Source organism: Prunus persica, chromosome G5 (assembly GCF_000346465.2).
Source record: "Prunus persica cultivar Lovell chromosome G5, Prunus_persica_NCBIv2, whole genome shotgun sequence".
Taxonomy (NCBI): domain Eukaryota; kingdom Viridiplantae; phylum Streptophyta; class Magnoliopsida; order Rosales; family Rosaceae; genus Prunus; species Prunus persica.
This window is the reverse complement of record NC_034013.1, coordinates 15,872,914-15,894,448: the sequence shown is the minus strand read 5'-3', so window position 1 is coordinate 15,894,448 and position 21,535 is coordinate 15,872,914. Positions and strand designations below refer to the sequence as shown.

The following is a 21,535-nucleotide window of genomic DNA, read 5'->3' as shown; positions in this document are numbered from 1 at the left end:
CGATTTCAGTGTATGGTCCATATGTATATGGCAAGTACGACAACATTAATACGTACAATCCTTGATTTGATTGTCGTCCATCCCCAGGAGCACTGTAAAATACGTGCACGATTTCAGATAATAATAGCTATAGGGAGGGAGAGAATCCAAAACAACAATATTGATATATACCAACATAGCCTATGTTTTTTATGAGTTTATTATGGGTTATTTCTCATTTTCCATTCTCTTATTTTATTTATTGGTTGGGTACTAGGCGAGAAAATAGGAGTGATTGGTTATACGAGTCTATTTCTCTCATCACGTGACTATTGATGATAATGATATATAATATACAAATTCAACAAAAATAAAACAAACACTACAACAATTAGAAATTAAACTCGAGAGCAGATTTTTACATGATTAGTTTCGATGGTCCACAATTCATAATACTTCATAAACCCCAAATAAACCACCACCTACTCTGTTAATTTATGCAGGTGGTGGAGATTCATTCATCAGAACTACCAAAGATAGATAGATATATACTTACGTACGTTTGTTAACCTCTCTCTCTCTAGCTCGATTACATTTTCATCATGAAATGCCTGTCATGATTTGATGCCCATCATTATATATCACAATAATTGTTCCAAACTAGTCCAAGCATCCCCGACCTCAACTTCAAACCCCATATATTGCTGGAGTGCCTCGAATAATTCACTGCATTCGTTCCCGCAATATTGGCCTATGAGCTCATTCAAACCCAGCGATCCAGTCGTCATTGATGACATGGCCCGTGAATCATCACATTCCGTCATGCTTGAGAACTGATGATCCGATGTTGGACCCTCAAAATTACTTATGATATTAACGCCATGCTCATGAACATCATGATGATAACCAAAAGAAACGTGATTTTGGCCGCCGTTGATGTGACTGGTTGGTGCATCAGCATCTGAGCTTGATGACTTTGTCGACATTGATATCAGGCTTTCCCAAGCTGATGCCCTTAGAATGTCAAGGCACTGTGGAACGAGTGGGGCAAACTGATGGTGAAGATGATCATGAGTAAGTGACGCCGTTTGATCGTGAAGTAGCTGATGAGCTGATGATTTGTGTAGTTCGGACTCTTTGGACAACCTGGCTTCTGCTTGGAGCCTGGCACTTTCCCACTGAGCAATGTGGCTGAGATTTGACAACTTCTTGGGGTCACCATTGGCAGAGCCAAGAATGGCAGTCTTGGGCTTGTGGGTGACAGGGTCAAACCCTATCTTGGCCAGTCGTTTCTTGAGATGTGTGTTCCAGTAATTCTTGATCTCATTGTCTGTCCTCTTTGGTAAGTGCGCAGCTATAGCCGACCATCTATATTTTGTCCAGAATCATTAGCTCACAAAGTTGTACTACATGAGGAGCGGAATCGAACTCAGGTGCAAGACATGAGCACACACGTCTTAGACTAATTAGTCTAAACCACGTATGATATTATTATACATATGAAGCATGCATATGCACCTAAACATTCAGCTTGCAAGTTCACAAAACATTAATAAAATAATTAGATATGTATTAACCTGTTGCCTAGAAGTGCATGGAGTTGAATGATGGTTTGGTCTTCGTGCAAACTGAAATTTCCCCTCTTAATATCAGGCCTTAGGTAGTTTCTCCACCTTAGCCTACAGCTCTTCCCGCATCTTTTCAAACCTATAAAAACAGACCAAGTTCAGTATATTGTGTGTCCAAACCAAGTTAGCATACAATATATAATGCAACAGAAAATAGTACGTACCAGCTTTTTGGGGCAAGGAGCTCCAGCTTCCATGGCCATGCAGTTGAATGAAATCTAAGAGCTTTCTGTCTTCTTCAGGAGTCCATGGACCTCTCTTTATGCCCGATGCTGCAGCAAAGCAAGTAGACTTTCCCATTTCGATCGACACTTAAATACCCTAATAATTAATGTTATGTTAATTATTGGAAAAAAGAAAAAGCAAAAAAAGAAAGGCAATGAGTGTGAAGGAGTAGTTGTTTGAGCTTCAAAAAGTTGAAGGCTAGACACAGTTTTCGAATGAGGAGTTGTGAGGACTAGCTAGAGGCTATGGAGTGATAGCAACAGTAGGCTAATTCCGGCAATTTTGGTTACGACCCAGACTGTGAACATTTCCTTACTATTTATAGCGGATAAATACATGGGTTTTTTTTTCTTCTTCTTCTTGTTGTACAGAAGTCAAAGTGATGTTGGATTGAGTAAGCTAGGGTTAGAGCCGTTGTGATGATTGATGACTCGTAACACCCATGCAGTTCAAGAAGTTAAAATTCGTGTCCCACGTCTAGCTGGAGACATCAATATTCAGGTAAGTACTTTGTTACGTACCCTTATGATATTATGTTGGTTAATTGAACTTCTTGATTAATTATAAGAAGGATTCACTAATGCATTCTTCTTTCCTTTTGAATAACTTGCATGCATATGCACATGCATGTTTTGAATATGATTATCAATTTGATTTACAACATTGTAAGTTGTAACAACATATATCACGGTAATGAGATAGCCCCTTTACACCTGAGTTCGAATCTCTCAACACGTAGAGCACATTCAAAGTTGCTTGGATTAGATTGATAGACTAACAAATGCTATTACATGACAAGCTTCCTTATCTGGATGTGATTCCGGGGGAGAAAGCATTCTAACTTGCTTATATGGGAACCGCTTTGGCTTTCTCATCTTTGGAATTGGATTTAATTTAATTAGAATAATATAAACCAGCTATCAATTGTATCTAATAATAAGAAAACGAATTCCGGTTGTAATTCATAGACAAATTATAAATATAATGGCCCATCATTTATGATGATGTCAGCCTTTTAGCTAATCATGTATGGAATTGAATGTGCAATCTAATATTCAGGGAAAGAAATAAAAGGAAAAAGGAAAAGAGAGAGAGAGAGAGAGAGAGAGAGAGAGAGAGAGAAAAAAAAAACCCGCAATTCATTTCGTTGGGTCGGGAGAGTAAATGGAGAAAGATTTATGTCTTCTTAATAATTCAGCTGCATTTTAAACTGGTTCTTCTGGGTTAAGCCATGAAACCCTAGCATCTCTCTACACTTGTTCTGTGGTGGTCCTAAATAAAACATGGATATTGAAACAATTATTATTATTAATTCCTTGTCGCAACCATTTCCCTTCATACTAATTATAAGGGACAGAATTAGTTGGTTCCAAACCAGCCCTTTACAATGAGACATAAATAAGCGAATGGGATAGCGGTTATGAAGAGCCCTGTTGAGGAATATCAGTCCTTCATCAATGGATTTAAAGCAAAAGGACAAAGCAAGATATAATGAATAACCAAAAACAAAAAATGAACTGTGTGGTCTTGGCATCTCTATTGTCTGATATTTGATACAAAAGGCTTGTCATGCACAATAGGTTCTGTCATCTATGTCTATCTATATACATATATATTATGTTAAAGTCTCTGAAATGTAATAACTCTCTCTTCTCCCATGAGTTGTTGTTGTGGCTGAGTACGAGCGGGGCTAGTAGCTTGTCTTTGGGGGGACCAGTACTGTAATTATAAGGTTTAATAGCTTTATATTTCAACTAATATTGCAGCAGGTGTTAAAGAGTTATTGGCTTTTTTATGGAACTTATGGGGGCCACGGCCACTGCAAGCTTGTATATGAAAGAGACGTACTTTCGTTTCGATACACATGTGTTATATATCATCTTCATCATGTCGAAACCTACACCCCAAATATATGTCAATAAAATCAACTATTAAGCTTTGAATCACATATCTTTGTTATGGACCCACGTATATAATGTCTAACCAAAATGGACAGACACCCATAACATTTTTAATTTCTGACCAAATTTTTTTATTTTTTGGATAAAATTTGTCTCCACTCGGTCGGTCTCCACTCGATCACCATGATATAGGTTCTAACTTGTAACGTCCAAATAAAAAGGTCGCGTAACATTAAATAAGCATGCATCTTTATGTTACCCAGTGGTCAATGTTGATATACTTCCTCAACCAAAACTCTGATCAAAATTACGCAGGTGTTCTTACAGCAGCAAATACATCTAACCTAGCTACGAAAGTTAAGTATATACATATTGCTTATCCTGTAACATGTACCGCAGTCTGTCTGTTGTGTTACGATGAGTTCCTGAACCATGTTTACTAACAGTAAGATTAGGTTTGCAAATGATGTGAAGTGGGCCCAGGATGAAGAAAATTGTAGTATTGTACCACTTCTGGGTTATGGCACTTGTAATTTCTCCCAGCACCACCACTCCAACACTCCATTCAACCCCAGTATTAATTCTCTTGAGACCAGCAGTCAGTCAATGTCCAAAATTTTCAGTGCCAAACAAGTATGATTTCTGAATCAACAGTGGAAGATCAAAGCAGAGTATCACTGTTTGCACTACTTTTAGTTTAACCAGTTGCACGGTTAAGCAAGTCCTGGCCTGATGCAAATAGCATACACTTTTTTTCCTATGGGGATGTCCGTAATAACAGCGAAAGCATCCAAAGCCCGTTCGGTGCATGCTGAGTTTATTGCATTTTCAAATTGTGAATTACTGGTCATCTGGCAAAAGTACCAGAGTGGGTGTGAATTGTACACAAATTTCAACTTAGCTCCACTGGCCTACCACAGCAAAGAGCGCAGTTACATTTTATTACCCACAGTAAATCATAACTGTACGTGCAACACTAAGCTCTTTATTAAGGACATAACTTCTCTCTCTCATCTCAAACAAAGAAATTAAGGGCAGAACGTTTCAGATTTATTATTATGATTGTTGCAGGAACAAATGTACACAACAAAACCCTTGCCATGAATTGGACAGATGTACTGTATGGAAGCAGAGAAATAGTCTTCGACAGATATACTGTATGGAAGCAGGAGAAATAGTTTTGGACAGATATACTGTATGGAAGCAGAGAAATAAAAGAGATTTTTTATTACATATACCGCTTTAAGTGGAAGTGAAATTTTCTCAATCAGTCATGTTTTTTAAAAAATAAACACAAATGAGTCTAGACTATATAATGTAGCATGAAGGTTTAAATATAAGAACTCTAATCTACAAATAAATATTATTTTTCATTAGACTAAACTCTGTTGACCGTCATTTCTTTAAAAAAGGTGGAATTTCAATGAATATTGTAACTGATGATAGACGTGAGTCCACATGTTGTTGACACGCACACTAAAAAACTATGTTGAAATGATTTGTAAACATTAGCTAGGTCACACACTCATGCATATACATAATGCCAACTATCTTGGACTCAATCATGAGTCATGACCTATAGGTAGCTAGAAAACTGGGGTTGTTATAATGACCAAGGAAATGTTGAACATAAACAAATGGTGGGTGGGGGACTTGAGGCAGCTGGTTTTGGCCCCATCAAGTTAAATGTGGAAAATACTTATACATGTGACCTCAAATGACATCTCTGCAATACTGATCGAGCCCCAAATACCATCTTGATCCAGGCAGATCCGGACAGACAGACAGACAGGCGTTTGAATTTTATTTTGAAAGCTCTCTTTAATTAAGGATTTGCATATCCCACAAATATCTTCAGGGCCGTGGGCCACCACTTTCATAGGCCACTGGCCCGTCATTCACTTGTGCTGTGCATAAATAAGCCCTTGACAAATGCCCACAACACCAACGACTAGATCAATTTTTTATTTCAATTATTAAAAATATATATATAATGATAGAGTAATTGGTGGGTACATACGAATGTTACCCGAGTTGGTCAAGGCAGTGTGACTTGCAACCCCTTTGAACCGAGTTTGATTTTTATTTTCATACATTAAGAGTGGTTAGAATATCGCTTTGTTAAAAAAAATTGGTATGCTTTGTCATTGCTTAGTCAATAGTTTGGCCTTCTTATGTTTTCTTGGGCCTTGCTTGACATAGGTCACATATAATTTGGGCTTTTCAACCCGTTTGTGTTCTTGTGATGATTAAATAATTAGTGATTAGGCCGCTTAACTGCTAATTAATGCTGGATTCATGTTATTGAAGTGTATATGTGGCCATGCATTCTGAATGAAAGAATTAAAGCAAAATATTTATTCGAAGTCGTTTGCTGCATTTCTTTCTTTGATCGTGACATGCACGAACTGGACATGCACGTGCCTTTAATGGGTTGACTTATCTTAATGCTTGGAAAGGAAAATGAATAAGAAAATGAAAATGTTTTCGCTCCTTTAAAATGGACTTGTATTAAAAATAATCTATCACGAACTTAGGAGATAACCATGGAAACTTGTCACATTTACATCGTAATTAAAATATACCAAACACTGAGAAAATAAATGTTGACTTTGTGACCAAGAGAAAGCACTATCGTATCGTGCATGCCAAACCAGACAAGTATGTCTCCACATCCCAGCTATCGTGCATGCCCCAGCAATTTAACCCTTTCTATTGTGAGCATAAGAACAATTGCCCTAGCAACTTTCACAAAAACCGCAAGCATTAAGGTAATGAAATAAAATAGAAAGGGATAATCCTCCAAATCTGTTCTCCTAATGGAAATAAAATCAAAAATAGTACGAATGCCTCCATCTTATCTCTAATTCTTTATCTAGCTTTGGAGCAAAACAATGGACTTTACAAAAGAGGTTAGAAGGATAAGATTGATTGACCCACACATCATACTCTATCCAAACCAACCAATTGAAAATCGTCTTTCAATTCATTCCCCCATTCACCATCACGCACTGGGTGAAGTTACTATTTTCAGAATCCCATTAGGACATATAGCACTCATTTTGTGTACCAAAAATTAAATAAAAATTACTTCTTAGTTTTACTCCATCCATATTCACTTTTTTTCTTCTTACCAAAGCCCTATATTTGGTCCGTCTCTCTAAAAAATCCAAGCAATCAGGTAAAGGACTCAACTAGTGTAGTAGTTTGGAGCAAATGCTCCTCCAAAAAAGATCCTAGGTTCAGGTCCTAACATCCGTGTAGTGTGTGTGAGTTTAGTATGTTATCGCCCCTCTCAGTAGAAAATATCCTAAAATAAAATATGTATAAAAACCATACAACCAAGTTACACATGATAATGCTATCATTAAGGAACTTTGCAACTTGATTTTCGACTTCCTATATATGTAAATATATAAATGAATTTTGATTTCGATATTTTGTTATGATGAGAGAGTTTTCTTTTACAAAACATTCTTTCTTATTCTTTTGTTTGTTTTTGCTAAATATATATATTGGTAGGATTGATTAATATACTCTCAACAAAACTATACCACTGTAATAAGTTAGCGACAATTAAATATCAAATTCAACATAAATACATATCGTCTTAATCATTCATATCAATTGAAGTTGAAATTTCTTAATCATTCATATAAATCAAAGTCGAAATTTCTTCTAACTAATTAAAGACAAATACCACTAAATGGTGTTTTGTTTTTCTTGTTCACTATCAAAGCTTTTGCGAAGGAAAAAATCAAAAGATTTTTTGGTGACAAAAGTCAGTGTATGATGTGAGGAGAGTTGTGTGTTTCCACGAGAGAGCATAGATGGAGGGAGGCCCATAACACCTGAGGCCGCGTGGCGTGCTTTGAGTAGCGGGAAGCGTTCGCATTGGTTGGCTACCCGGTGACGCCAGCAAAACCTGAAGCTCGTGTCGGATTAGCGCGGGGTACGTGTCGACCGTTAGAAAGGCCTAACTCGGTGCCCGAATCTTACCTCACAACATTCAACGTTAACTCCGATGGGACTCCGTTACGTCGCTTTTCTTCTCACGTTCGGTTGACACAAACACCCACGGCGATCTTCTGAAATTACAGAATTGCAAACTTTTTCAAATTGAAGATCCAATAATTTTTTGAATTAAATGATAGTTTTTTTTTTTTTTTTCCCCCACAAGTAGAATGCTTGATAAGAAAAAGGCACCGGGTGCATATACCTGGTGTACAAAATTAGAAATTAGAAATATTTCCTTGAAATACCTGATACTCGGTGCATATACCTAGTGCGCATAACTTAAAAAAATACATAAATAATTATTTTTATCGCTTAAGTTACAAGTTCCTTGCGCGATAACTTATATTATGACATTGCTCATGTACTGAGCATGTATAAGAAGTTATTTTAACAAATATTGTTTGTGTTGATGAAGGGTGGCCTGAGCCCTGAGATCATATTGTTGAGCATATGGGGGACCTTAATATTGTTGGGTGATTAATTAGGGGTGACTTTTGATACTTAGGGATTGGAGGTTTATTAATTTGATGTCAAGAAAAATGAATCTGTAAAAGACAAAAATCATATGCACAATAATAATATTACTGATGGGAAACATGTCGTGCAGGACTCAAATTCTTTGGTGATTGGATCATGCATGCATGTGTCAAAAACTAAAACCCACATGTTACAAAAAAATAAAGACATCATAATAAAATAAGGTAAATATTCTTACATCAATAACATCATGCTTTACAGCTTGATAACGGATTGCCTGCATCATACTTCACAGATATTGGATGAGAGGACAGCGTTGAAGATCCAACATATAGGAATGAATCTGGTGTGACAGCCTCCATGAAAATGTAAGGTATAGAATATAATAATGGGTATAAATATAAGATCCCGTTTTCCTTCCTTCAACTACAATGACTTTTAGTACCCTTAAAAAAAAAAATATATATATATATATATATAAAAAAGAATTATTTACACTAACATCTTCACATATTTTTTATTTTTTTCACAAAACTCTTAAGATTTTTAAAATTACACGAATAACTTCTCAGGTTTTAGATTGTTTGTTTGTCCAAAACTTGGTGATTTCATTTTTAAAAAACGTGTGCAAATCAATCTCAACAAATATATGCACAATTTAATCTCAAAAGCTCACTCTGTCATTTGAATACAAATTTTATATATAAAATCATCAATCTTTAGATAAAAAAATCAACGAAAAGGAATTTTGGAAAAATAATTTAAAACCTCAGGGAGTTTTGTGAAAAGAAAAAAAAACGAAAACTTAATGGTGTGTTAGTGTAAATAAGTCAAAAAAATAATATATATTATATGTGAGAAGACTTTTATTGTTTCCATAATTCTTATCCTGAAATGTGAACTTGATTTCAGACAGCTGTGTTTTTTCTCTACAATTAAAAGTTTCTTCCAAAGCTCATTTTCAACCAAGCTTCCATGATTTCGATATGTCAACTTCATATTTCATTTCATTCCACATCTTCCATGATTTGGTTGAACATATCTTGACTAAGCAAGCAAGGATTAGTCAAATAATCATGGAAGTAACAGTTCATTTGCTAATCACTCAGCATCATCGGTCACATTACCCATCTGAATTAATGGTTATTAGATAAATTTTATTTGTAATTTGATTCTAAATTAGCTGTGAAACACTGTCTGTAATTCCCATGAAATAATCAGGCCCTCTTGAGCATTGTCAAATATATTAATACAAAACTTCACATCATTTTAAGTCAAAGTTAATCACAGAGGTCGAAATTTTAATCTAAGCTAACCCTAGCTAGGCCAATGATTTACCTGGGAACTTAACTGCATGTTCATTTATCAAAATCCTCCGTGTGTTTGAGGGCGACATGCACGCGTGTGTAGAGAGAGAGAGAGAGAGAGAGAGAGAGAGAATGTCAACACCACATTTACCTGAGCCCCACACCAGAAATTGAAAATCCAAACTCATGATGTAACTAAAGGTACAAAGTTTTTAAAGAGTAAAAAACAGAAAAGAAAATCATTTCCACCAACTGAATCTCATTCTCATATGTCACCAATGTTGTACTTGAGCACCTTCACAACAATGAGGCCAATACATGATATAATTAAATAGGAATACATGATATAATTTCTTACAGTACATAACAGATGCTTCACTTTCATTCAGTTTTTCATTTGGATTCAGAAAATCTATACACAGACCCACCCACAATATTCAATTTCTTACCATCAATATTCAAACTCACAACAATAATACTGGAAGCAGAAGCAGAAGCAGAAGCTGCTTTTTCTTTTCTTTTACTACTCATTCAATCTTATATATAATGCTTGCTATTTGAAATTTTTAATAATTCCAAAAATTATCCAGGTCCACTGCTCCAGCTGCTGCTGCTGGGGCCTCTTGATCACCAAATGGCCTCCTTCCCATCTCAAGATTGGACATGACAGAAGAGATTTCAGTGTTCATTTCACTTGTTAGCCCCGTCTCTTGGGACACACTGACCATTTCCCTCTCTGTTTTGAAGCTCTGCCTCATGTTTGAACCATTGTTTTCAAGCAAGGCCCTCAGAATGGACTGGTCTTGCATTAAAACTGAACCTGGGAACTGGAAATTTGCTGCAACTGGAGCAGACTGAGCAGAGTAGAATGAGGTGGAAAATGGGGCTCTTGGGAAAAAGTTGGAGGTGTTTGAAGAAACACCAAAAAGAGGGTTGTTCATATAATCAACAATCCCTTGGTTTCTTTGAACATCAGTGGGATCAGGGTTGGAGAAGCAGGGCACGTAAGAGGACTCAGAGGCGAGTTTGGTTTTGGAGCTGTAAGGTGAAGAATCCATTAACGGTGGCAGACCAGAAGGATCCATTTCATTTCCCAGAGCACCATATCTCACAAATCCTGAAATATGGGTTTTTTTGCCACCAGAGTTTTTCTCAAAAACCCTGCAAATCACCCATTCATTCTGCAAAATAGACACAATATATTTCCATTAGCATCAAATACATGACCAAATAAACAGATTTAAAAACAGGGGAAAACAGAGGAAAAGCAAATACCTTTGCAGTTTTGGGGAGGTTATGAACAGAGAATTTACCCTCCAATCTGTACTCATGCATGACCCAATTGCTCTTTTCTCCTTTGGGGGCTCTGCCTCTGTAGAAAACCAAGGTCTTTTTCATGCCAACTAGGGATTTTCCTTTGTAGATCTCTTTATCTTTCCCCGTGGCTTTCCAATATCCAGCTTCAGTTGCCCTGTTTGTCCTCAGACCAGTTGGGTACTTTCTGTCTCTCACACAGAAAAAGTACCATTCCTTTTCTCCCATTTTCGCTTTCCCTTCACATCCAGAAACCAAAAAGAAAGTAAATTAAATCAATACAAAGCAAATTCCAACCATTTGCAGACATTAAAACAGATTGTGTTTCAGAAGAAGCTTACCAGGCAAATCCCAAGGTTCAGACTTGTTCAAGTCCACCTCCCCAATTGCTTTACAAGAGAAGCTGATATCAATAACCTTCTTATGAAGGTAGTGAGAAATAAGCTCTTCATCGGTTGGGTGGAACCGAAACCCCGGTGGCAAATCGATCTGCTCATATTGCTCGACCATTCCAGCTGGAACGTGTTCCATTAATTCCTTGTTTTTTCCCTAAAACCCCAATGAATTTTTGTGTCTAAAACCCCTGTTTCAGAATCTTGGTTTTGATCAACAAGACCTCAAAACACAACTTAGAATCTCTCAAGCTTCAATGGGTACAAACCAAACACAGCTTCTCAACTCCCCAAAACTCCAAGACACTTTATTTATAGAGAAAAAAACAGAACCCAGAAAGATTCAAACAAAAAAGTAAGTTTCCAAGAAGCAAAAGGGAAAAGCTCAAGGAAAAGGGATAGGTAAGTGGAAAGAAGAGGTAGGGGCACAGAGGAAAAGAAAAGAAGCCATGGAACAAAGTTGAGAGAGCTGGAAGATGGATCAGATGGATGAGGTGTTAAGAGAAAAAAAGCAGTGTGAGAAACAGAAGCCCCTAAATACTGGTGTTTCGGAAGAGAAAGAAACGTGGAATGGAAGGCAACTTAGGTTGGTCGTTTTAGCTTTCTCTTCAACTTTCTCTGTAATAATTCCTCCCTTCTGCCCCCCTTAAAAATTTGACCATGGACAACACCATCCAAATACTGTGCATGGTTTTTTTAATTATATCACTAATTATAATATGTTTCAGTTTTGTCAATACCATATTTTGGATTGATTATTAATTAATTATATTTTAAGTTCAACCAATTATATTCATTCTGTGAGACGGTGGATGGGACTCTGATGTTATTGGATGGTGTTGGTTTTATTTGTATACACCTGAATCATCGGCACACACGTCATAAAGAGTTTGAAGAAGCTCATAATAATAAATATAATCTGTTTTATTTTTTATTTTTTATTTTTTTGTGTGTTGAAAATAAATAAAATTAGAGGCTTTATGAAAATAAATATAGTGAGAACAGCTGTGGCAAATGCATAGAAGATTACAGAAGTTTTGCTGTGTCCAGCTCTCAAAAATTAGTTAAAGCCCACTTTATTCACGCCGAAATGACCTTCATGACCCTGTATATCCAAAAAAACAGAGGACATTTGAAATGGTTACGAAGTCGACACTGCATGGAGTTTCATGCTATTATCACTGGAAAGTGACCACAATAGGGTTGACCCAAAATACCAAATTATAACAGGAAAAGAAATGCATAGAAAAACATTAAAAAAACTAGTTTTTTTTCTTATTTATTTTTTTTTTTTGCCATTTTGTCCGTGAATGATGTTGTTTTCTCATTATAATTGTATTATTTGTGTTTGTAAATGCAGTTTGTTTATTTTTGAGAGAAAAACGATGTCATTGGGGATTAGGCAATTTTTTTTACACATGCGGACTCAGTCGTCGGTCTAACTACATAACCTTATCCGCCCAACCGCAAGTGGGAGCGGGAGCCTTACCACTGATAGAGTACCACCCCTCTCGGTCCCCCTAAGATCATGACTGGAAGCCCAATTTGTTTATTATTATTCATGCTAACAATTGTGTTTTTTAAGCAATGATGAACATTAACTCATTAATTTCGTATTAAGCTCGAATTAAGTTATGGAAAGAAAAAAAAAAGCCAATAAAAAAGTCTTAAACACTTAAACACGGCAGTGCTCATATTAACTCATATACAGGAATTTTCTTATTAATCAAAGTATATGTGTGATTGACCAAACCAATTAATCAAAGTTGCAAGGGCGGTGTATGCAAATGTGCGTAGTGAGTGATTAAAGCCATTAAGTGGTTAGTGGTTAGGTGAAAGAAAGTTTGGAATGAATTTGTTAATGTATCTAAGCTAATTTGTCCTCTCCATTAACAATAATAGTGTAATTTCAACATGTAACGTTTGTTGGTTTTTTTCTTTATGGTTGAATGCGGGTTTCAAATGCTACTTTTTGAGTCCCCATTTGACTTTAATTCATTTCTAGGGGCCTATTTTTAATTACAATAATGCTTTCGCAAGTCATGCATGCATGTTAAATTAAATACAATCTCACACTAGCTAGCTAATACATTCTGATGATTCAATATTATTTTATTTTTTGAGAAACGAGCGTGAGGAATGTGAACTCGAAATCTCTTTCGGAGTTAGTATTTCACGAATTAATTTATTAATTTATTTACTACCATAGTTTAATTTTCCGCTAACTAGGTCAATTTTTTTGAATTATGAGGCTCAAATCAAATCAGCCAAAATTCCATGACAATTATAGTTTTTATTTTCCAGTCTTTCTACCTAAAACTAACTGGCCAATTAAAATCAACTTCAAAAGTGGCCTAAATAATCTTTTTAATGTGGGCTCATTACAACGGGCCTGAAAAGAAGTTTGCAATTGACCAACCAAATTTGCATATTAAGAATTATTTCGAAAAGTGAATGAAAAAAATTGGGTCATCATCTCTATATGGAAAGCATGCTCGGTCACACTCCACAATTTGGCTACAATTACAAGGAGACTGATCTTTCTTTATCAGGAAAGGATTCCATCATTCCAGTTAGGACTGGACACCTGTGATGTTAGGTTGTCTTAGGAATTTTTAATCATCTCGGTACCCTAAAAAAAGAACCAATAGGCGACGTCCACGTATGTGTGAAGATAGAATGAACGAGCAGTGCTGCCACACCTGATCACAGGCCAAACCATGTTATAAGGTAATACGGTATAACTTATAAGGGTTCTCTTGCACCAAATTTCAAAAAGAAAGGTCTAGGGTTGACGCCGGCCTATGTGGGTCCTGTTTCCTTTGTTCCAACATGAGGTGATGAAGAGAAACAGGCACGTGGCATGGAGTGGTTGGTCCATAAGCCAGCTGATGGAGAATATAGAAATTGGGTTAGGCAAAGGTCTCAGGCGGGTGATGAAGACCAGCCAGCCAAGTAATTGGATTGAGATGGGAAGATGAAGATCCTCCTCCCCCATGAATCTGCACTTTCATTTGAAGCAGAGGATTGACTATTTTCATGGCGCTGCCTAACTTTTGGGATGTGATTGTAGTGATGACATTACCATGCATGCAACGATTTCAATTGGTTATGTTCGGATTGTACGTGGCTCCTTTACATTCACAGATGCATCTTTTCAATATTTTATGGTTGACAAACTTGCCCATTTTCTTAATTGGATTTGTTTGACAATGAACTTGGATTTGATAAAGCAATCCATGTTGGCTAATAATACGGCAGAAATAATGCACACAAGAAGAAGCTTGTAAGTGTCCCCAAAGTAGCAACGAATACAATTAAACTTATCCGGAGATATGACACTTTACCTTAGAATATGTTCCTAAATTTTATTCTTACCCTCAGTGATGGTCAAATAGAAGCAAGGTAATTAATAAAATAATCAAGAGAGGATCATTATTAAGTTAAACAATTCCTTGTTTTAATATTTTATTCAGTATAGTTTTGATGACCACAGATTTAGACCCACAAGAATCTGATATGGAGGAGTAGGCTATTTATGGACGTGTCTGTAGGCTAAAGTAGAAGCAAAAGAAGAAGAATAATGAACATTCCACAACTATAATTGTATAGTTTTTTAAATTACAAATTAAATATGATAGGTATCATGTTGTGGTGGTAGCTCTGATTTAAATGAATAAAATATATTAAAAAAGGGGGATGGGGAAGTGGTTGAGAATAGGAGAGAAAGAGACATATAATTAAAGAAAAGAAAGGATCTAAACTAAAAGTCATGTAATTAACAAATGCTAAGGAGCCATTTAATTGGAAAAGAAAAGGCAGTTAGCTTTTAACAAGACTGATTTAAGAGCATCTTCAATCGACGTGTCAAAAGTGCCACATAGACATTTAACGGTTAGAAATAACATCTCACATCACTCCAACCGATGTGGCAAAGCTGATGCGAAATGAATGTTGGAGGTTGAGATGTTATTTTTGACATTCCAAAAGAAAGATGTCAAATAAATATTTTATTATTTTTTCTTTTCTTTTCTTTTTAATTAAAAATAAATCAACACTAAAATGTAATAAAATAATAATTTAATTTGACATATAGGGTGGAGTGTAAAGCTGTGTAAGACGTCAAATTGCCACATCAGCCATCAAATTTAAATGAGTGCTACTATTTCCACCATTTAAATTTTAAAAAACACAATCCTATTTTACCATCCACCAATATTCCTAAAATACCCTTTTAATTATTACCTCATTTCCTCTTTCCTTTATTCTCTCTGTTCATGTCTTCTATCTCTCTGACGCCTACACATCTCTCTCTCATTTTTGTTGCATCTTATTTTCCATATCACATGCTCCATGTTCAAAGTCTATGTTACTACAACTAGAATATTCATCTCCCTGAAAGAAGAAAACAAACAATAGTACGTAATACAGCAGTAAAACGATAAAAGAAGCAACATCACATCACGAAATTTGATGACAATGGCTGGTTAGCAGGCAAAAGATGACCAGCCCTTTAAACCAAAACATGGCTCATGCTCCCCAATTTCTGAACATACCCAGCAACCTCTTTACCCACCTTTCAAACTTTCTGGTCCGCTTAAACTTGTTCATCCTTAGGTTTTCATATTTTTAATTTGTTTAAGGAAAAAAAAAATCAAAGTCCAAGAAATACTCATCTCCCAATGCTTTAAGTAATCGTAAAGATCTTAGAAATTCTGTTCAAATAAGATTTCCTTACCTTTTCTCCAAAATCGTTCTCTTCAACATCCATTCTCTTGTGGTTTTCTTCTTCATAAACAATTTGATTGAATGAATAGAAAATAGAAGAAAATTATTTGAGAATTGAGTTATGAGCACTGAAAAGTCATAAGAGGAATCATGAGCAAGGAGTCATAGCTTTCTTGTGTTTTTTTTAATTTTTCTTTCTGTCAAACGATAGGGTTATGTGAGAACAGAAGTCTGCGTCTTTTTTTTTTTTCTCTTTCTTTTTCCTTAAGTCATTTTAAGTCATTTTACAATAAGGTTAAATTTGTCTTTAAAAGTTTAAAGATAAAGTGGGTGAAAAAATATAACAGATGGGTGGAAATAGCATCACTCATTTAAATTTGATATTTGATATTTGACATCTCTCTTGGAAATGCTCTAAGAAGCTATTTATCAACTCTCTCTCTCTCTCTCTCTCTCTCTCTCTCTCTATAATTATATTCTTAAACACGTTATCAAATGTGCTGAAAATGATCACGATATAGTCTTCTTCATCGGCCCACTAAATTTAATTAGAGTAGAGTAGGCTAAATGATTCCCAGTGTGTCTAAATGTAGATTCGCTTCAAACAAATTTAATGCTTGAAGTGAAAGCTTTAGCATTAGGCTCTAATTATGATTGATGAAGACATAAAGTGATGATCAATAATTCATCAAGTCAAGTCAATTTATATGAAGAAGATGATCACCTTCTATGAACTTGGATTGGCTTGCACAGATTGCCATAAAAGGTGGCTTTGGTGGCTGCTACCTAGCCCATTTTGGCAAGCAGCAAAGTACAGTCTCAATATAAGTTGTGCTTTTGGGTTTGAAGCACAAGGCCCCCATGTGTAAAACAGCCTAACACTACCAAAACAAGGAAGGAGTAAATACAAAAGCACTTGTGTGCTTCTCCTACACACACTTACAGAGCTTAATGCTTTACTTTGAGCATGTGGGTGTAAGGCAATGTCACAATTGGAGCTAATAAATGTTGCAAAAGCCAAAGTAGAAATGGCTTAATTGAGCACCCTTTTTTAGTGTGTGTGCGCGTATTCTTAGTTTGTATCAGCCAGTGCTTGTTTTTTCAGAGAAAGTACTGTCAATTTGTTTTCCATTGCCATTCTAATGAAGGCTCAGTGATCTCACCTGACACCGCAACTGCAAAACCCAATACAGATTATTTATGCATTAGCTTTTCAAGTGCAGTTCCATGTGAGAAAATCAATTCAAGGCAGGCAGGGAAGATAGTTGAGAAAAACCAAAACCCATTCATTGTTTTCAAGTATAAAGGCCAAACCCACTTGTTGTTCTCAAATATAAAGGCGACCACATTACTGGTTGAGATTTACATTTGCAAAACTATACCTTCTTTTTTAGTCCAACCCAAAATAATTCTCCCAACCAAGGAAAAAGTATTCATCCAAACAAGAAAAAGGTAAATCCACTTAGAAACATGCGTAACACGCACCCACCCACCAAAAACCAAGTCTTTCCTCTCTCTTTTTGGGGCTGAAACATATTTCATACAAACCCAGAAAGAGAGAATGGACATCAAAAGCTGAAGGCCCAATATACATGGAGAACATGTTTGCAACCTTTTTTTGTGCCTTAATTCATTCTTACACTTATTATTAAATGGAGAACATGAATTGGATGTCAATTTTAATTCGAAGATAAGGGTAACTTGATCCAATTCATTTATTTATTTGATAATGTATGTGATGTTGTTAGGAATTTAGGATCTTTTTATATTTATAGGAATATTGACGCATGTCTCATCTTGGGTTCACTTCAATCAAATGTTGAAGTTTCTAAATTGCTAGTTGTAATGAAGCTAGTTGTTTCATTTAGGAGGATTGGTTAGGTTTGTTGTGAAATGAGGTGGTGAAGGAAGGTCATCCAAATCAATCAAATACATGCTTTGTTTGTCGAGACTAGCACATGTAGGTGAGCAAGAGCAAGAGCAGGAGGAAAACCAAATCATTTTTGTACCAAGTGAAACCACTTCATCATCATGATTCATGAAAGAAAACCAAATCATTGATACGTCTTAAATTCAGCTGCACTGGCAGTTTCATGTTTTCTTTCTTGACCTAGCTATATCTTTTAACAAGTAGACCTTTTCTTTTTCAATTTTCTCGGCTAATCAAACACTTTAATATTTCACCAACCAGAGGTCTTTATGTAGTCCCTAGAATCCTAGGCAGACACAGACAGAGACATTTCACTAGTTTTTCCTTAGAATCTTATGATCCCTATCTCATATAATATAACATACATATAGTTTTTGTCTTTGTTTTTGTCATTGTGTTGAACGAATGAAACATGCAAACCTAGGTAACAGTAGGATGACGTGACCATCGTGGCCCGTATCTCAGCATTGCTCCAAGACGTGAGTGTATGTAGTTAGAAAATGAAAATCAGTCTTCTAACATAAATGCAAAACAAATTAAACAAAAGGTTAGTAAACTAATTAATTAAGATTCTACCTACGTGAGTGTTTCAATAATGTTTTCTAGTTTGTACCGTCCGTACTATGGGCTCCATTTCTTTGCTTTGGTTTTGGCACATTAATTTGTCCTCGTCTATGACTATGACTGGCTTTGGTTATTTGGTCTTCGTCACTGTTATTTTTCCTGGTTTTGGCTTGGGAAGATAGCAGCAGGGAATCAACTTTCTCGTGTTCCATGACTCTGACCTCAAGGAAGTGAGGAGTATTGATGTCGTATTACCTTGCAGATGAAGGCGTATCAAAAAAAGAAGAAAAAAAAAGGGCATGCATGCAGCTATTTGGAATGGTTGGAATCGGTAATAGAGGTAAAAAGTTAATTGGCTGATTTTTGCTATATTTCCATGGTTAAGAGAGCTGGTGTTGGCTTCCTTTCTTATTTCTGTTTGAAACTTAAAAAAAAAACTGAAAGGGTTGGAGGCTAGATGGGAGTGTGATGGTTTTGGCAGGTCTGCCATTGGTGGTAAAAACAGATTTTTATTTTATTTTTATAATTAGCAAGTGCAAAAACAGGAACTGAAAAAATATGGTGTTTCTTTGGGACATGTAATTTATAAAAAGAGAACAAAAGAAGGTCCTTTAAACTAAACAAAAAGAATGAATTCCAGCAAGTAATGTTGGGTATGTGAGAGAGAAAGACCTTTTATGTTGCTTTTCTTTTATCTCACTCTGCCTCTCTCCATGCATTTCTTTTTAAAAATGTTTATATATTAAAATGTGTTGTAAATAATGTAGATGGAGCTCACATGAAGTAAATAAGAGAATGATAGTCAAAAAGAGAAATGATTGTGTTGGAAAAAGAAGATCTTGGAGATGCATTGTACATCCATGGGAGGCCATTGGAATTATAAATAGGCTTCCCCTTCCGTTGAAAAATGTACAACCGATCCAGAAACAAGAGAGAGTGAGGGAGAGAAGAATTTGAGAGTGTGAGAGCTCTATCTTAGAAAGAGTTCTATCAGAGGAAGAAATTCTGTCCGTATAAACACCACAAGAGCTAAATATAATTTCACTCCCAATATTCAGTGGTACTTCCCATACTCTAATTATTTTATTTTATAATAAAATGTAATATAAAAATGTACAAGTCATGGATTGACCTAATTGTAAATTTGATACAGGTTGTTTATGTTGCGGGTCATCTGTTGCGGGTGATTTGCTATTATCATGGCTTGTAGTTATAAGCACATGACAATTTAATCTAAATCATTGATACATCTTAAATTCAGCTGCACTAGCACATGTTAAATTCAAAGTTGAAATTGCTCTTCTCAGAGTTGTCAAGTCATGTTCGTCTTACCCATAAGAATCTCATGCAAAAGTAAATAGAACGACATCAACTTTCATGTTTTCTTTCTTGACCTAGCTATATCTTTTAACAAGTAGACCTTTTCTTTTTCTTTCTACCATGTGCGAGGCATAGAGATAGAGAGACTGCAGAAATATGGTTGAAAATGACTAGAACAAGGGAAGATTTTCATACAATAAGTTTTGGCTAAAATATAGAAGAAAACTTAGTTGGCTAAAATACGGTTTGAAAGGCCCTAGTAATTCCTCAAATGTGTAACATCATTGTCCCACGGCGCTTAGTTGGCTGCTTCTCATTCATATCTTAATGGGGTATTGGCTTATAAGGGGGGTGAGGGTTTTTTATACACAAACATACATTATCAAGGTATCATGGAGGTTCAAACTTGAGACCAATAATCTACAAGTCAAGATTATCATCCACTGAGTTTGATCTTATTGACAAACTGGTGTGGTTTATATAATTTAACGTATGCTGTTATTTCTATAAAGACTATGGAATCAGCAAGGAGAGAGAGAGAGAGAGAGAGAGAGCGTGTGTGTGTGGTAAAACGGGAAAGTAGAGTAATGACTTTTGTATATTTATTTTTGTAGTATAATGGGATTGAGCGAACAAAACCATAAAATAAAAATAGCAAAAGCCCCTCCAATATCTCTCATAGATTCGTTGCCCACTTCACGAGTTCACTCTCTCTCTCTCTTCCTCACATCACATCACCACATGTTGCCCCTACATAGTTTTTTTTTTCTTTTTCAATCCTATCAAAATCTATCAAATATGTTAATCATGCATACGTGCATACTTAACTAGGGTTTTGGTGAAACCTTCATCATCGAAAATAAAATAATATGCAACATTCCATTGAAATCATTTCTGTTTCACTTTTTTTAAAAAAAATTTCTTTTTCCTTTCCTACCCTGTCTATGGATTCCAAATCAGACTTTTGCTTTGACGAGAGAATGCGGTTTTGTCCAAGTGATTTTCCATGTGTTGCAACCTTTTTTTGACTTAATTCACTCTCACACATATTTGATTTGATATTATTATTATTATTATTATTATTATTATTATTATTAAATAGGAGAGAACATAAATTGGACATCGATTTTAATTTGAAGATAAATGTAACTTGTATGGTATCATATCATCCAAAAACATTAATACAAAATAAATTCTTTTCTTCTTCTTCTTGTTCTTTTTGACATTACAAGTAAACATAATTGGGAAAAAACTACAAAATAAAAAACAAACGTTGTCCTTGCTTTGCTTGCGACCATATAAGTATCATCCCACCAAACATATAAATGAGGAGGAGCTCATGGTACATGGTTAAAAACAGAAATAATTGCATAAATAAATTGAATACACGTACCTGAACTAAATAGATGCAAAGAGAGCTAGGCAGATATAGAGAGAGAAACTTGCCAAAAGCAAAGGGCACTTGGTTTGTTTTTTTGTTTGGAATTGGTCACTACTGCCATGAGTGATGGATGGGAACAACCAATAAATCCAACATAAAGAAGGCTGCCATTTCACTAAATCAAAAGCAAGCAGGCATCACATGCGGTGTTTTTAATTTCTATGAATGCTACATGCCAAAGTGAAAGAAATATATGATTCACATGTGACACCCAATCACAGTCATGCTATAGTAACAAGACCCAAGGCACCTCAATAATTATATATTCAACCCTCACCCACCCCTACTTCCCCACTGCCTCCAGATCAAAAC

At 35.7% G+C, this 21,535-nt stretch overlaps 2 protein-coding genes and 1 long non-coding RNA gene across 3 annotated transcripts; 1 reads left to right on the top strand and 2 right to left on the bottom strand.

Moving 5' to 3' along the window:
* Positions 621-1,907, bottom strand: LOC18776154 (myb-related protein Hv1). Its single transcript, XM_007210653.2, has 3 exons — positions 1,772-1,907; positions 1,557-1,686; positions 621-1,347 (listed from the first exon to the last, which is right to left on the bottom strand). The coding sequence occupies exons 1-3, from the start codon at positions 1,905-1,907 to the stop codon at positions 621-623; spliced, it is 993 nt and encodes a 330-aa protein (XP_007210715.2).
* Positions 9,777-11,855, bottom strand: LOC18775870 (NAC domain-containing protein 100). Its single transcript, XM_007209226.2, has 3 exons — positions 11,190-11,855; positions 10,810-11,087; positions 9,777-10,715 (listed from the first exon to the last, which is right to left on the bottom strand). Exons 1-3 carry the CDS (start codon positions 11,377-11,379, stop codon positions 10,101-10,103), a joined length of 1,083 nt encoding a protein of 360 aa, XP_007209288.1. The 5' UTR covers positions 11,380-11,855; the 3' UTR covers positions 9,777-10,100.
* Positions 18,656-19,837, top strand: LOC109949100. The gene is made up of 2 exons (XR_002271579.1): positions 18,656-18,802; positions 19,230-19,837. It is a non-coding gene; the product is annotated as an uncharacterized LOC109949100 (long non-coding RNA).

Excerpts from the sequence above, each read along its gene's own strand:
- LOC18775870 (XM_007209226.2), bottom strand. The coding sequence starts at position 11,379 with ATGGAACACGTTCCAGCTGGAATGGTCGAGCAATATGAGCAGATCGAT. Across the intron at positions 11,088-11,189 it reads TGAACCTTGGGATTTGCCTG|GGAAAGCGAAAATGGGAGAA; the intron begins GTAAGCTTCTTC and ends CTGGATGTGAAG. Across the intron at positions 10,716-10,809 it reads ACCTCCCCAAAACTGCAAAG|AATGAATGGGTGATTTGCAG; the intron begins GTATTTGCTTTT and ends TCTATTTTGCAG.
- LOC18776154 (XM_007210653.2), bottom strand. The coding sequence starts at position 1,907 with ATGGGAAAGTCTACTTGCTTTGCTGCAGCATCGGGCATAAAGAGAGGT. Across the intron at positions 1,687-1,771 it reads CTCCTTGCCCCAAAAAGCTG|GTTTGAAAAGATGCGGGAAG; the intron begins GTACGTACTATT and ends CTGTTTTTATAG. Across the intron at positions 1,348-1,556 it reads CATGCACTTCTAGGCAACAG|ATGGTCGGCTATAGCTGCGC; the intron begins GTTAATACATAT and ends GACAAAATATAG.